This window comes from Alosa pseudoharengus, unplaced genomic scaffold (genome assembly GCF_046254945.1).
Source record: "Alosa pseudoharengus isolate Yale_2024_CS ecotype anadromous, Long Island Sound unplaced genomic scaffold, YU_APseudo_1.1 YU_APseudo_1.1_scf_8, whole genome shotgun sequence".
Classification (NCBI taxonomy): domain Eukaryota; kingdom Metazoa; phylum Chordata; class Actinopteri; order Clupeiformes; family Clupeidae; genus Alosa; species Alosa pseudoharengus.
Genome location: NW_027468870.1, coordinates 26,701,877 through 26,719,009, shown reverse-complemented (window position 1 = coordinate 26,719,009; position 17,133 = coordinate 26,701,877). Strand labels below are relative to the sequence as shown.

Sequence of the window (17,133 nt, the reverse complement as noted above, 5' to 3'; positions counted from 1 at the left end):
TACATTGTATTTGGGAAAAGCAGAAGGTAGCAGCATAATGTATTTATTTATTTATTATTAAACAAAACAATCCCTGTCAGTTCCATGCAGTTTTCAACAGCTATCAAGAAGAGAGGTCATGTCATGGATTTTTGTGAATGTTTCTTCTTCTACATATGCATAAGTTTAGTCATCTAGTTCAAATGATATTCAGCTTTATTGTCAATGCACAAATGAAATACCAATAGTCTAAAACAAAATGCCGTTTTTCCCAGTGGTGCAAATAACTGACATGTCCAAAGGGCCTTCATGAAATGCGTTGCGAGACTGTTCATACACATTTTAACGGGCAAAGTTGAAGAGCTACTCTCCGTTATTGTTTGTGCAAATAATATGCTGATTCATGTTCCCTTGCATTTTGCAACCATGAGGTCAATGGTTAAGCTCAATCTTTTGACGCAATCTTTTGATTTTCACCCAGCCTAGTCCATGGTAGGCGCCCGATAGAAATATTGTTTAATTTTGCGATTGAGATATCCACGCACTGGCGCCCCCCCTGCGACGTGTTCGCCCCCCGGTTTTAGAGCTATTCTAAATGCAAAAATGCATAGAGGGAGTTATGACAAAACCGTGACTGTTAACAAACTATAAGCTATATAAGGTAGGCCCTATGCTAGGCCTATTACACAACACAAATTGTCGCTAGGCTATGCTGGCGACCCAAATAAAATCTCCGTTGGAACCAATGGCTTACACCTTACAGTATCAAGCTGCCACCTCTTGGCGAAAAAGTTAATAGTTTTGCATATCAGTAGTAATACATTTCACGTAGCTGTGAATCACGGAAAGGGCGAATGAAGTGGACACTTCTAAACGGAACCCAACCCACTGTACAGTAGCTCAAGGTCTGTGGCAAAAGCAGCCATAATGAAAGCGTTATCATTGTTTGGATACTTCACACACACGTGTTTTTTTAATCGCATAGACTACAACTACCAAGCTGGAATCAAAGCACATCGACTCCCCTCTCACACCCTAAACACGCACTTCGAACAAACAAAAAGCGCCTCAGTCTCACGGAATAGCCATAGGCAAAACTGTATCTGACCCTTGTAACGTTGGTACTAAATCATTCATCGCAAAGAATGATTTTTGTAGCACGTGCAACAAATATGTGTAGGTACAGCCCTGCCCTGAATACATCTCAACGTGCGCTCTAAAACATCTGGTTTAAATGGAGATTGTAGATCATCACGGGATCATAGACAGGTTATCTTTCAGGTAGCCTATATATTTTCCATTAAAAACCATCACGTAGCGAACGTGTTGTGGCTAACTCACTTAGCTCCTGTTAGTAGCCTAGGTTATGGTCATAAGCAAATGAGATGACAGTCGAAAGATACAATTAGTGCTGTTATCGATTTGCTTGGTAGCTTATAAACGCATTTATGGTTTTCTACAAATACATCAATAATCAAATTGGCCTCCATCACTCAACCATGCTAACGGTAACATTATAGGATTAACGTAGCCTACCTGCAGTAAAAAACAAGCATGTCCGATAAACATTCTCAGATTTATTTCGGCTTCAAGAGGAAATTGGAATTACATGTCATGCAGAAATCATCCTACCCTTAGACGTTCTCTGCGGTAAACTACTGTAGCCTACAGTCTTGTCCTTGTAGGAAGCATAGTGTCTTTCCAACCCATTTAAGATTAACTTCCAACAAAATTACGTCTCACTGCAACGATGCGCCATCTAGTGGACAAACGACTACTTATCGCCAATACTGGAAATGCAGCCATGATGATGATGATGAATATTTATTTTGGTTTTCTTTTAATCCTACTGAATTTGTAATTATGTATCGGCCGTTCTAATACCGATAGTATGTGGGTGCCTGTGTGTGTGTGTGCATGTGTATATGTGTGCACCACCATCTACAGGCCAATGAGTGTAGAGTCACTAAATGTACACATAACTTAATTTTTTAGACCCCCCCATGGATGAAATTCTACGAAACTTGGCATACCCCCAGAGAATGTCAGGTTAATCATACACATAAAATTTGGTGCAGTTCTGAACGTCTTTACTGAAGAGAGGGGCGATTAAAGCAGAATGATATTGCATTTTCATTTTTTACCGGGGGGGTGCAAATCACAAATGAGTGATTATGGGCTAAGTTGATGTGGGCCCTTGAGACCAACATACCATAAAAATTTCTTCATCCTCGGTGCCACGGTTCAGGTAGTTATTGAGGAAAAACTGCATTTTTTGGGTTTCGGGGGGCCCAGCGCGGAGGGGGAGTGGCCCCCGGGGACCAAACGAAATTTTTCCGTAAAAGTCTAGTGGGGCTACATACCCACCAAATTTCATGTGCCCTGGTGTTTCGGTGCCCCGGGTATCGTTGACCAAAATTTCAGGAAGTAGATGACGGGGAAAAAAAAAAAAAAAAAAAAAAAAAAAAAAAACTTTGACAATCCCTACACTCTCAAAAATAGGGGTACGGTTGGGGTACATTTTTGTTCTTTTAGGTACAACTTTTGACCCTGTACCTTAAAGGGAACAAAATTGAGCCCCTAAAGTACTTATATGTACCGTTCCTGGATCATTAATGTACCTTTTCGCAAAGGGACCATATTTGTACCTAAGGGTACAAAAAGTACATGGCCTGTCACTCAAAAGTTGTTGGGGGAGGAGATTCGGGACGGGAGCAACCGTTATTTTCCCCCTCAACTTTGTTCATCTCACTCACCAAGAAATGGAGCAACTTTCAGTGAGGAGCTTGGTGTGAGAAAACACATGTGCAGGATGGAATAATCTTTGTGGAAGAGGAGGCAAAGCTATTCAGAGGTAAGGTGTAGTTGCAATTTATCGAAATTTGGTTTGTACATTGTAAATAGCCTACTGTTACAGTAATGGAGTCAGATTGTTGGCTTAAAGGCTAACATTAGCATTCGCTAGCAACTTAGCCTAGGTTAGCTATGAATTCAGATATTTTTAAATGGAGTTCAAACTCCTTCAATAATGCATGACTATCGTGATAAATGGTAAGGAAATTATTTGTGTGTGTGTTTTATCTACTATTTCCCATGTCAATGTTAAGTTTTTGTGGAAGCCATTAAAGCCAACTTTCACTAGCAATCATTATCCTAACTAGCTTAGCCCATAGATATATGAGCATATCCTAGCACTGTTAGCCATACATACGTGCTAACTTCCCTGAAAGGCTGGTTTAATATCAACGGTAGTGCAGGTGAAAGAAGCCTGGTAAGTGCATACATGCAGTAAGCATGATCACTCTCAACACTGTCATTTTGTTTAGGTGAAAATTAATTAGTTGAGTTGCCTATGTTCACCAGAACATCCTGGTTGTCATTGCTTATCTAGTTAGAAGCTAGAGGGAGCAACTCAGAACCATTCTATAATGTTATAAAGTTACTCAGAGCTTGATAATGGTCTAAAGTAAATCTAACGTTAATCCTTCTCAAAGATACCCACCAAGGCAGAACATGGCCACTTGGAAGTAAGCTTACCTTTCCTAAAGGATCTAATGGCTACGTAAGTTACCCAACTTGGTGTTTTTTTTGTAATGGTATTTTTCTTATTGATGTTAAATACATATAGAAAAGTATTGCATAATAAATTATGCAAATTATAATAATACAGACAACTTTTTGATTTTTTTTTTGTCCAATAGCAATTTATATATTGGTTAGGATTATCTTTGTGCTATTTCATTGTTGTGTCATTTTGTTTAATTATATTATTCTATTGCATGGCATTTGTCTCTCAAACACATAGTGGAGCAGGCAGCTTTTGTTCATGAAGATACGGTGAAAAGGAGTAAGGAGAAGTTTGGGAGAGTCAGCCGGTCCATGGAACTTGTAATGAATCAACGCTGATCTATGCCAGGTGAGCAGATTCATATAGTTACATACATGTATTAGACAAGGTATTTTACACAATCTGTCTGAGGCTATTTATTTGTGTGGTTGAAAAAAATCTTATTCTGAGGTTTGTGTTTGCATTTTGCTTCCAACAGATGTAAAACCCCTGCTGTCATTGGTGAGGCTACCACTGCTATTGAAAATATGTGAACGTCCTGTAGATCAAGTAAGGTTCCAGTCTAAGTCAAAGTGGATATATGCAGAGGAACAGAAGTTGAAGAGGGGGAAAACAGCAGCCTCTACTGCTGTTGACCTTTACTTAGCACACTCTCCTGAAGAATATGTTGGATTTCTGCCAGTTTTTGAAATTGAACTTTGGTGCCTTTTGAGACTCTTGCCTTTTTAGTGGCTCGCCTCATGATTGGAAGGATTGGAATGTGTTTTCTTATTGATTGATTTATTGGTGAGGTAATGAACATTGTAACAATATATTGTACATTTTTACAGGCTTGCTAATATTTCCCAAAGGCTTGCACATTGTTTTCTGAGATACTACTCTAAAATGTCGCTATATGACTCATTACATCACACATATCGTTCACTCAATTCTATGGTGTATGCACTGTGAATGAGATCTAAGATCATAGCTACTAAGTTACTGCAAGGACTTTGTTAATTTTGCAACGTGTAATGGTTATGGCAAGCAGATACTGTATTTTCATCACTGTCACATACACGAGTATTAACATGAACTTGAAAGCATACAAGGTTTGTTGGAGTAATTACTAGCTCAAATATTGGTATTTTATAGATCATATAAAGGTGTTATTAGTGCTATCGTGCAAATTAATATTTTTTTTTCCTTCTGCGTATAAACACAATGTGGCTATTCAGGCAAAATATTGTAAACCAAAGTGTTTTATTATTTACACTTACATTAAGAGTCATAACATGTTTTACGTGAATATGTATATTGATATGGATATAAGATATTTTGATGTTTTGATATGAATGTGTTTTTAATATGAACATGTTAACATTTATTGTACCTGTATTCATGTGAAGTATTGTGTGTAATATCCCCCCAGAATAAACATTTAAATGTACTTATTGGTTGTGCATATATTTTAGTTATACCACCTTAAATTTTCACTGGGGTTGTACTCTTGAAGTACAGAATAGTACCTTTTAAGGGTACTATGTGATAATGATATATACAGGTACATTTTAGTCATTGCAGGTACACAAGTGTACCTTGATGGGTACAGATGGCTAGGGTACACAAATGTACCTGCATTCATAGGTACAGTATTGTACTTCAAAAGGGTACTGCCCCAGCGACAAGCATTTGTACCGACTTAGGTACACACTGGTACTTCCATTTCTTAGAGTGTATATGACCGCTTCGCTAGCTTCGCTAGCGGCGGTCATAATAAATGTGTGATCTGGTTGTGGCAAATATTGTAGATACTTACCTCTGAAATTCAACTTTTGAAGACAGTCGTGCAGCACATTTTTTACAGCAAATTGGTGACCGTCAGTAGTATTGATCTCTCAACCAGTTCTAAATTTCAGTTTCTTACATGACAGGAATTCAAATTGTCCAGATAGCCTTTACATCTTAAAATAAAAGCACAGAGCTTTGTGTATCAACAGAGGCCATTTCATTTTTGACAACTGTCCAGTGCAACTAATCAGCATCAAATTAAATAACATAAAATTACAATTAGTAGGCTAAGCCATGTGCCAAAAGGCATGTATAAACTACACTATCAACTACACTATATTGCCAAATATATACAATTTAAAGACATAGTGAATACTTAAGTTTATATACCATGTTAACATACAGAATGGTCTCATAAATGAAAATATCAGATGCCCTTACAAAGACAGAAAATAGGTGGTTTTGTGTGACATCACTGTTGCATCATGCAAGCCTATTACTCAGCTGAGCCCCCCTCCGCACCAATACTGGCCTCTCACGCAGACAGACACCGCAGTGCTGGGGGCAGTCCCATTCAACACCACTCTCACGGCACACTCGGAGCGTAGAGCACAGCTGTGCAGTTGGACTCACCCGTGGGAGTTTAGAGGTTTTGCAGGGTTTGCCCTACCAGCTGAAGTGCAGGAAATTCGATATGATGTACACGCTGAATCAGGTATAAGCGAAGGGTCATGTTTCAGTGTGGTTGGTTGCTGAAGCGAATGTTGTGTAAATGTTGTATTTCATGTCAAGTGGGCCTGATAAAACATGTCAGAGAAGGACCCAGCTGTGATGCAGAAGAGACAGGTTACAAAGAAGCGCTTGCTAGACTTGAGGCAGGGTGTCAGCACCATGAATTAATGGTCTTAAACAAAATAGTGCTGACATATCTCCATTGGCTTGGTCTCTGTGGGCTAATGCCTCATTTTAATAGTGAATTTAAACAGCTGAATTGGGCACTAAATCATGTTTTACTGTTTGGTTTTGCCGTGTGAGAAAAGTCACCTAGAGGATGCGTTGGTTCATTAAAATGCTTTACAACTTTTTAAGACAGCATCTGTCTTTACATTGGCGTTTATTTTGTTTGCTGCAATGCCAGGCATCTGTATTTTTTGGAGGAAAAACTAAAGCAGAGTTTGGGATCAGGACAGGACAGGGCTGTAAATCACCCAAGTAATGATGCAGCAAAGGCATAATTACCACAGGGATGTGTGTGTCTGTATTTCTACACCAGTGATGATCATTCATTGTAACATTTAACCTCATTCTCATGCATTAGGCAACTGCTTGATAGAATCAATGTCACTGCCATACCTACTTCAACAGTATATTACACACTAGGCATATTTACTGAACCACCTTGCTTATTGTCTTTGCACCTTGCTTATTGTGTCAGAGGATTCATATGATTTAAACTGGCATAGCTTACTTAACTGTTCGGATTTACAAACAAGTTGGTTCAATATTGCAAACAACTCATCTATATTATATTTTACCACGTCTGCTCGCGGACCACTTGGGATAGCTTGCAGACCACCAGTGGTCCCCAGGACCACACTTTCAGGAACACTGGTCTAGGACTAGACTCTACTCTAGGTCCTTCAGCAGACGTGTGGTAGAGTCTCCCACAAAGCCTCTTGCAGCCACCTCCACTGGGTAAAGCCTTGCGCTCCATCCACCTCCCCAGGTCGGCAGAAATGCCCTCTTCCTCTCATTGGCTGCCTCCAACCCCTCTTCCCATGGCAGCTCCACCTTTTTCTGTCTGTAGTCCACAGCACCATGGTGGCAGCCGTGGCCTACTGGTTAGCACTTCGGACTTGTGACCGGAGGGTTGCCGGTTCGAACCCCGACCAGTAGGCCACGGCTGAAGTGCCCTTGAGCAAGGCACCTAACCCATCACTGCTCTCCGAGCGCCGCTGTTCATGCAGGCAGCTCACTGCGCCGGGATTAGTGTGTGCTTCACCTCACTGTGTGCTCACTGTGTGCTGTGTTCACTAATTCACGGATTGGGATAAATGCAGAGACCAAATTTCCCTCACGGGATCAAAAGAGTATATATACTATACTATACTATACTATACATATCTGGGAAATCTGTTGCAGATTTCTCTGAGGAAATGGAGTTGTCCAGGTCCACCTCCATTCTCCACTCAGAACCTGCCATCAGAAGTGTAGGTGTTCACTGCCAGCTCCCTCTGAGGGAGTAGATCCTCTGAGGGTCCCCTGCTGGACTCTGCTTATTTGCTCCTATATAGCCTGTTTCCCACCACAATCTCTCCACAGTTTCCTGAGCTCTTGGTCGTGTCACCACCTGAACCAAACTTGTGTAGGTGCTCTCTTGTAACCTGACAGAGCATGTTGGAGAGAGGCGTTGATGGTCCCTTATAGATAACAGGTTTGCTGTGTCCCAAGCCGGTGATGAGAAAGCTGAGTCGGTCCTGTGGCAGCTCCAGAAGTCTGCCCATGCTGATATTCCGTCCTACGACGGCCCCGCACATTGTCCAGCAGGCCTGCTGCCCCTGCTCCACAGCCTTCACTCCGTACTCCTTGGTCTGGTCAACTACGGTAAATTAGGAGTAGTACATCTTGAGAAAAAAATTCATACAAAAGTCAGTGACCGGAAGACGGGTTAAGGTATTGCACTGACTTTCTTTATATAAACAGTCTTTATTATATTCTGTCTGTACACTTACAAAGTTTACAATACTTTGATTTGTCTGTAGGGACCCTCTCCACACTACCACCAAAGTGTACTATACTATATAACTATATAATACTATTTTGAGCTCCGTCAGTGGTTTAAAAATAGCTATCTTCTTTGATGTGGCGCCATGCTTTCACTATAAGCCATTTAGCTGTAAATGTAAATATCAGTCGAGCTCAAAACTCCTCTGATTAACTTATTGTTGTTCCCAAACGAATATTTCAACGCGTCATGATCCATGGATCCATCCATCCATGCCATGTTTATTTTATATGTCTCTTATGTATAACAAGTAAGGCACATTAAATGACCACTGCGTGTCATAATGTGCTATATAAACTTGAACTTGATGGAGGAGCAGAAGAGGGAGCTCAAGTCCAGCCTTTGTTCCAAATCAGAGCAGAAAAGGTCAAATAATCAGGATTATCTGACACCTGCAGGACAGGAGTGCAGTGACTCACTACTTTATTTTAAGGGATGCTTACATTCCTCAAAATTACTATTACTAAATACATTTGTGTCTGTATTTGTATACATATTTTGCTTTGTATTTAGTAAATAAGCTTGTGATTTAAGCATATTTATATGAGAGCAGATCAAAGTATTTCCCTGAGCTGATATTAATACACTTTGAAGACTTACAGGCTTATAAGATTTAATCTTCTCTCGTGAATGTTTATGTGGGCAGACTGTTTGTGTTTAGATTAAACATTGCAAACATCGTGTGAGGAGAGACAAGCAAGAATTAAAGCTTACAGCTAAGTGCCTCTTTACTGGGACAGGAATAGCAGGACACAATCACACAGGTTTGTGTCCAGAGCTCTAATAGGCTACAATGTCACTCAAGGTCAGTGGTCCTAGGTGTGTGGGAACATGCAGCAAAGTAGAGATGGTTGGCATGTATCAGGAAGTTGTTAGTAGTGCTTTGTACACTAAATTCATACAGTAGCCTGCATGTACCATGTACAGTCCAGCAAACAGCAACATAGGCTTTATAAGGGCCAGGTTCAATAGGGTCAAAAATGATGAGTAAAAGAAAGACGTCACAAATAGCATTCAGTTGCAACTGATGTTTATTCAGGAACAATTCATACAACCACATCTCAGTTTAGGTTTCACCTGGCTTTTTTGATACAACTGTAAAAAAAGAACATAAACCTACAACAAAGATAGTCAGCGAACATAAATAAAACACCCACTTGGTTTTGTTTGCTTTCACCTCATTCTGAATACTCCATAGTACGCCCTTCCTTTTCTTTTGGTTGGGATCATACGAAAAATAAAAGCTTTATCAAATTAGACCAAACGTGTATGAGAGCATTCTGAGAAGCCTTCTCCAATGTTGTGTGTTGTTAACTAAAATGGCAGCTTATTAGAAGGAAGGATTATATCTCTCGGAGAATACTTTAAAGGCACCAAACAGTTTTCATTGCCAGGAATAAACACAGATTCTAGACCTACCCCGACTATGACATTCTGAAGGGACAGAGGAAAGATTGTACTTTCCAATATGCCAGCGCATTCAGTGCATTTGCATTTGGTCCTATGTGCACCGTTTTACATTTCTCAACATCAAAGAAATGTATTCAAATGCAATAAAAGTCCTAAAACAGGACACGTAACAAAGTGTATTGAAGGAATGCACATATAGTATGGAGGGGAATGCATACTGAGCGTCCCTTCAGACATGTGTAATTGTTTTAAATCTAGGAACATTTTGGGGTTTTGGACAATGAAAACCAGATATTGCCTCTGTTTAGTGTGTCAGTGTCTCGGGGTGTATATGCCTCCTTCCACCTGAGGAAACTCATCACAAGAGATATTTCCAAAACCATATTTCAGAACATAACGCAGAATGCCAGAGGTGGCACAATTATCTCAATGCAGATTTGTTTGTTTGTTTGATTCCTAAACTTGGATTAAATTTCAGTTATTTTTGAGATCACAATTGTTCTTTCTTAATCATTTTTTTTTTCTCCAGGCAGTTGGGTATGATGTATGAAGCAACAGGCAGAAAAGCTTAACAAGCATTTGACCCAGATAGCACCCATCTCTGTTGCAGATCTGGCACAGATCTGTTCCAGGGAACAAAGTTATCTGGGGATGAGGGTGGTTGGTCACAATCAGCGCGAGGAAAGAGCACTTGAACAGAATAAAATGACATGAGGACCATTTTCAGCCAGCATGCTGCTTTTTTTGCAAGAGACTGCAAAATGGTTACACCAGAGCACTCTAACCTGAGCTCTATTCTTCTCTTTGTTTCTTTTTGAATTCTTATTCGAAGTGTCTTATGAAATCAATCACTCCCGGGGGCGCAGTGACCCCAAGGAAGGCTGCAACAACATCATACGCAAAGCTACGTTACATCTATCATACTCACATTGCCACCTACCAACAATGGATGGAATTGCATGTTTCAATTGCTAGGGATTATTTAGCAGACTAGTAAACAAAAAAAGATGACATCAAAACGTCTAATGGATCAAACCAAAGCCACATTCTGAAAACAGACGGTATTCCTTCTCCTCCCATGTTAGTATGTGTTCTGAGTGATGTTTGGTTCTTACTTTCTGGAAGCATTTAACTGTTTTATGTATTCATTTAGCCATGTGGAATGTGAGACTGTGTGTTTATGCATTTCCTTTCTTCATGAAGGAATTAACCATTAGCAGACCTAGGAGCTTGTGCTGAAGTGGAGTCTCTTGCAGTTGACTCTGTTTGTAAGGGCTACATGGTGCACTGATATCAATTATCAATTCCGTTTCTGGGGCGGCAGATTTTGGGAGAAGAAATACTGTGCAGTTTAAAAGCTGGCGTAGGTATCTTTCGTGACAGGTAAGGCATGAGGAGTGTCAGTGTTTTGCTTGCCTTCAAAAAAATCCTTTTTTTTATTTTTATTTTTTTTTTATTTCTCCTAGCAATCCCTCCCTCGTTCATTCTCTATTCAGAACGGATGCCTTGCCCCCCTCCCCTTAGGAAATCCTCTTTAGCTCAGGGAGGTGATGTTGGACCGACCACCAGGGGGCACTACGATGCGGCGTCCACCAGGACGGATGGGGTTCTCGTCAGCAGGTGGTCCTGTGATAACAAACACACATGCAGTTAGAGATTTGTGTGTGTGTGTGTGTGTGTGTGTGTGTGTGTGTGTGTGTGTGTGTGTGTGTGTGTGTGTGTGTGTGAGACGGTGTGTGTGTGTGTGTCTTTGTGTGTGTGTGTGTGTGTGTGTGTGTCTTTGTGTCTTTGTGTCTTTGTGTGTGTGTGTGTGTGTGTGTGTGTGTGTGTGTGTGTGTGTGTGTGTGTGTGGGCCTGCGGGGATAAGACAGTAAAGACCCCTTCCAACAGAAAGCTGGGCGCTGGGCTCAACCTGAGCTGGACAGCTCCCCCCCCTAAGGTCAACCTGGGCTCTACCCTAACCCTGACCTTGGGATTAAATCCTTTTTAAAAGCAATAGGATTGTCAGGGGATTAGGGCGGACATATTGAAAACGGCCAGGACTTAACCGCATTGTTTTGTCCTATGCGCATGCTTTTGCTGTTGCTGTTGCCATCGCCGTGAGTCAGGGGCTTACAAAAAGACAGGAGAGATCTCAGGTGTTTGTAAATAAACTCTGCTCGTCTTCGTGCTTCCATCTGTACTCATCAGGGTGTGTATACTGTATACACGTGTCCAACAAACACACATGTGCCTGTGGTGTGAGGTACGAGGAGCAGACCAGCGGGAAAGGATATGAAACAGACTCTAAATGCCTTCAGTGAGGGGGCACCTCATCACTCTCTGACGCACACAGAAATAGCTCCAAGAGGTGTTCACTTCAATCCATTTGTTTCTAATATTCAGCCAATTGCTTACAATAAACAGGAAATATGCATATGATGTCCTGAGATCATGTCAAGATATCATATCATAATGCGTTTTCATTTTTTTTTTTTGTTTTTTTTTGTTGGTGGTACATTTGATGACCACAACTAGCAGATATCACAAATCAAAAGTATATTTTCACATTTTTGACAGAGAGATAATTGTTTAAATCCGTATCGTGTACTGCACTTACTGTGGATTCGGGACTCACCCTGCTGCTGCTGGCCGGCTGCTAAGCTGAAGCCAGAGTGGTGCAGGTTTCGCACGGGGGTCTGTTTAGTGGGCGAGGTGCGGGCGGAGGAGGCCGGGGTGGCACCGCGAGACATGGGCGTGAATTCGGCCACGGGTCCGTCGTACATGCCCCTGGGCACTGCCCGGATCACCGCCAGCTGTGGCACAGACAGAGAGAGGAGGAGGAGGAGGAGGAGGAGGAGGGGAGACAAGATGATGAAGAGTTTGAATAGTTAGAACTGAGCCTGCACTGTGGTTTAAGACACCAGAGTCAACATCTGTCTCTATGTGTGTGTGTATGTATACATGCGTGCATATGCCAGAGTGTGGACATCCATTTGGGTCTTTGATTGCATATATTTATATTTATGTGTGTGTGTGTGTGTGTGTGTGTGTGTGTGTGTGTGTGTGTGTGTGTGTGTGTGTGTGTGTGTGTGTGTGTGTGCATGCATGTGCTTGTGAGAGCCTTATAGAGAAGAAGAGAGCGTGAGAGGCGTGTCCTGATTACCGTTGCTAAATGAGTTCCATGTCCAGTGCTGTTAGGAATTAGAATGGTGTGTGTTTGTTTACTGCGCTGTTTATGCTCCGGTACAAGACCATATTTCACCCAATGTTTTGCTACTAAAAGCGCTTCCAGATTGCCACACACACAAACACACACATCTGATCACTGATTAAACAATAGGCCTTGTGAATATGCTCCTTTTATTATCGGACAGCAATAATATACCCAAGGCCAGCTAATCAAGCTATCGCTATCCAGAATGTTGAAAAACGTCCAGTAATGATGACAAAAACATCTCTGGGACTTAACACCTTCAGGGTTAGGTCAATAGGATGGCTGAAGACCAGAAGAGATGGCCAAATGAGAATTTAGAAATAAAAACAGATCATGCCATGGCCAAGCACCAATGACACAAGGATAATTGTAAGCAGCCACCATAACAGATCCCAGCCTAATGTTTAGCCTAAAGTTTATAATTAGATTTTTTTCTGTATCATTTGTAACATCACTCAAATAATTAAAGTGAAACACCAAACAGGGCAGGGTATAACCTTTTGTTTGTATTAGCTAAGCATGTAGCCTATTCAGAACAGACCCCCTAATTACACTGGACTGGAGCACAGAGAAGTGACTAGACATGAAACACCAACTAGAGCAGGATATGACAGGATAACTTCTGTGTATAGTTTATCTAAGCTGAGAATGTTACCTATTGAAAATGAGATGAGTTTATTAATAGATAACCTCTAAACCCACAGTAGACCAGGCCAGAAGAGTGACTGTACATAACCAACCTATTAGGCTGTAACCACCAGAGCATTTCTGTCATGCCTGAGAGAACTTTCTAGATATGACTAATGTGGTCAGTGGTCGATGAGGCACACTCTGTTCAGCCAGGAATTTCAGTCTGAATCTCTTCATCTAATTGATCTTCACTCTAGATCCTATTTCTATACAGAGCCCTGTGACAGATTGATCTTTGATATCTGAGTTGAGGGGTTCATTGGTAACAAAATGTCCACCATCATTGTTGTTCACTGTCCAGCATAAGGCATCACTTATGAAATAAGGAAATTGGATATATTTACTTTACATTTCCACATAAACATGAGGGGGTTTTCAATATTTGAGAGGAAACTAAGAGTAAGCATAAAATAATAAAAACGTGCATAGTACAAGCAAGAAACATTCTATCTTCAGATAAAACACTTTAATCACTGTGAAAATAGCTGTTAACTCCCTGATACAGTATCTTTGTTGTTGATCTACTGATTTCTTCCTCATAACCTTAACCTTCCTTCTCTCTTTCAATTTCTCTCTCTCTCTCTCTAGCTATTTCCGTCTCCACCTTTTGGCTCCATTCCACATCCTTTCCTTCTCTCTCTCTCTCTCTCTCTCTCTCTCTCTCTCTCTCTCTCTGACTCTCGGATTGTTCTCTCTTCAGTCTGATATCAGATCACAGATAAGTCCAGTTAATTCATACCATCTGATAGAGGTATACACAGAAAACAAACACACACACACACACACACACACACACACACACACACACGCACACAATCACAGCAAACACATTTCTGCCTCAGAGCAGCTGGTCTAAACAGAGGATAAGTTAGCTGAAGCCATGAGAAACCATTGGACTGCGGCTTCAGCTGTCTGTCTGTCTGTCTGTCTGTCTGCCTGCCTGCCCATAGTCTGCTCCTGAAGGGCTCCATATTGTGCTGGTTAAGTGAGTGATGTGTGTTGTTCTGCTGAGGGACTCGCTGGCCACTGACTGACAGTGTTGGCCAGACCAGCTCAGCTCACAGCCCCCATCCTCAGTGCAACAAGTCCAACACACTCTGGATAAAGGCAACGTTTTTGGACAAAAACGGTATGGCCTTTGGATGTGGTCAGAGTGAAAAGGGGCCAAGTTTTTGGCAATAACCCTTCCCCGCATAAAATTATTTACATCATGTTCCTCTGTTATGCTGTTTCAATGGCTGTGCACTGCACAGTATATCAACTAGATATATCCTAAATATCTGAGGATATATGTAGCACTCTGTTTTGCCTAAATATTACCTGTCAATTCAGATCTCAGATCAGGTTTTTTTTTTTTAAGAGAACCAGAAAAATGCAATCATTTGCATGCAGATTCAGTAAACTTAACGTTTTTTAGTTTACTGAACCTCCACAAATACCTTTTTCGAGTGTGAACTATCAGTTCCTTGATGGGTCTTCGGGGCAAATCAGTTTCCCCTCTAGAGAGCTGATGCTTTAGGGTCCGTTCCTAAGTGAGAAGAACTGTACCCTTCGAGGCTGAGACACCCACCTGCTTGCGGGCCTTGACTCTCTTGTAGGCGAAGTCGGGGTATGGGGAGCAGGGCAGGAAGCGTCCAGTGCCGGTGGTGGCATGCAGGTTGCCGTCCTCCAGGACGATCTTCCCCTGGCAGATGACCACCATGGGCGCCCCACGCAGCTCCAGACCCTCAAAGATGTTATACTCAGCAGCCTGCAGAACAGGGAAAGACAGCAGCACAACACCACTGGTTATGGAACACAGCAAAACACAGCTGGTTACAGGGCACACTTCAACATGGGTGGTCAGTGAACACACCTTCACATTGCTGGTTAGGGCATACCTAACTATTGACACACTATCATACTTGATACAAAGCACCACTGTGTCACTATTCTCTTGTTTGCATTTGCTGCATATGTTTGTGATCAGCACCGCTGGTTAGTGAACATACCAAAACATTTCATCACTTTCATAACCTTTGGCTACACAAAGTCTCGGTTTGTGACCACAGTCTCCTGTCTTCAGTGTGCTGAAGAAAATGGTTGTCTGTAATGAAGTTGTGACAGATTTTTCCTATATAATGCTAATATTCCTACTTTAATACTTTCTTCTCATCTCATTAGATTGTGCATTTTCTATCAATGTACAAGTAATGGAAGTTGTACATGGATGCAAAGAAAGAAATGGTTTCAAGAAAACCTCCCTAGAGAGAAGGGGTAAAAGCACCACACCGCAACCTTAAAGTCAACTTGGAACAAACTGCATCAGACTGAGCAGTGTGTGTTTATGTGCACACATGCGACCGTGAGGGAATGGATAGTGTGTCTGCTAGGAAAGATATACGAGAGCTTTGACAGAGTGTGTGTGTGGTGTGGAAACAGAGAGGTCCCTGTGTGAGGGTGAGCAGAAAGGGTGTCACTGAGGAGATGGGACTCTGAGCCTGTGTTTTAATCAAAGGCATGTGTGTGTGTGTGTGTGTGTGTGTGTGTGTGTGTGTGTGTGTGTGTGTGTGTGTGTGTGTGTGTGTGTACAGAGAAGGGGAAGAAGTGAGGACCTCAATCTGCTCCTCCTCCTCCCCTTTTTGTATTCTCCTTCCATTTCTTCCATATCTCTTCTCTCTCTCTATCTCTCTGACTCTGACTCTCTCCCTCTCCCTCTCTCTCTCCATCAGTCTGGCCTGTTTCTCATACTTGGCATGTAAAGACAAACAGCTGCCATCGCACAGCTGGAGCGAGAAACTCAAGCATCTCCCAGCATTTCTCTTACACTTTCTCCCTCCCTCTCACCCTCTCTGTCCCTCCTTCCCTCCCTCCCTTTCCCCTTTCTCCCCCCATCCCTGCTCCACTCCACTCCGCTCTCCTCTTCTCTTCTCTCCTCTCCTCCTCCCCTGGATAAGCCTTTTGCCCCCAATCTGGGAGTCTCTCTTTTTTTTATTTCTCTATCTCACTCCCTCAGCTCTAAGCCTTTCCCACCCCCACCCCTGGCCCCCACCCCCCTACTCCGGTCTCCTAGGCGTCGGTTCCAAACTTGGGCATTTGCATACGGCGGCGGTCCGCCATTGTCCACCTCGCCCAGCGCTTTCTTTTCTTGCACACGGCCCCGCTGTGCATGCTAAAGATGGGAGAGGACAGCACGCAAGAGCGGGAGTGCTTGCCAAATATGATGTCATCGCTCTGCCCCCCACCACACACACACACGCACACACACACACACACACTGACACACACACCACTCCCCCCACCACCCCTGTGTAACAACAGAAACAAACTCTTGACCAAAACTTCCACTTCTTGGACGACAGTCAATGTTTTTTCTCCTATTCATTTTTTCCCTCCTGTGCTTGAAGTGTGGAGAGCAGAATACTGGGTGGTGCTGGGGACAGTTCTGGTTGTGCTATGTTAGTTATGGTAAACATCATCCCTCCCTCCCTCCCTCCCTCTCTCTCTTTCTCTCTCACTCTATCTATCTCTCACTCTTTCCCTCCCTCCCTCTTTCCCTCCTTCCTCTCTCTCTCTCTCTCCCCCTGTCTTTTTCTGGACTCGGTGGTTGTGAGAGGCTGGGTGCTGGGCGGCTCAGAAGTTTCGCTCTCATGTCTGGAGGGACTCGCATTTAGAGGAAATGAGGGGTTGACATCATTCATAAAGCCCTCATCTCTCTCTCTCTCTTTCTCACTCTCTCTCTCCACTCACGCACAT

General features: G+C 42.3%; 1 protein-coding gene and 1 long non-coding RNA gene across 3 annotated transcripts in view; one reads left to right on the top strand and one right to left on the bottom strand.

Moving 5' to 3' along the window:
- Positions 1–2,554: 2,554 nt before the first annotated feature.
- Positions 2,555–4,296, top strand: LOC143111986 (uncharacterized). The gene is made up of 4 exons (XR_012984645.1): positions 2,555–2,833; positions 3,474–3,541; positions 3,785–3,895; positions 4,026–4,296. It is a non-coding gene; the product is annotated as an uncharacterized LOC143111986 (long non-coding RNA).
- Positions 4,297–9,115: 4,819 nt separating this feature from the next.
- Positions 9,116–17,133, bottom strand: part of dpysl3 (dihydropyrimidinase like 3) — a 26,534-nt gene continuing 18,516 nt past the window's right edge. The window contains exons 12-14 of one of the 2 annotated variants that reach the window (XM_076273523.1): positions 14,969–15,148; positions 12,112–12,307; positions 9,116–11,138 (exon numbers count right to left, since the gene is read on the bottom strand). In XM_076273523.1, the coding sequence (XP_076129638.1) occupies positions 11,047–11,138; positions 12,112–12,307; positions 14,969–15,148 (468 nt within the window). In that variant the 3' untranslated portion in view covers positions 9,116–11,046. The remainder of the gene's footprint in view (positions 11,139–12,111; positions 12,308–14,968; positions 15,149–17,133) is intronic. The other variant, XM_076273524.1, reaches the window with a different exon arrangement.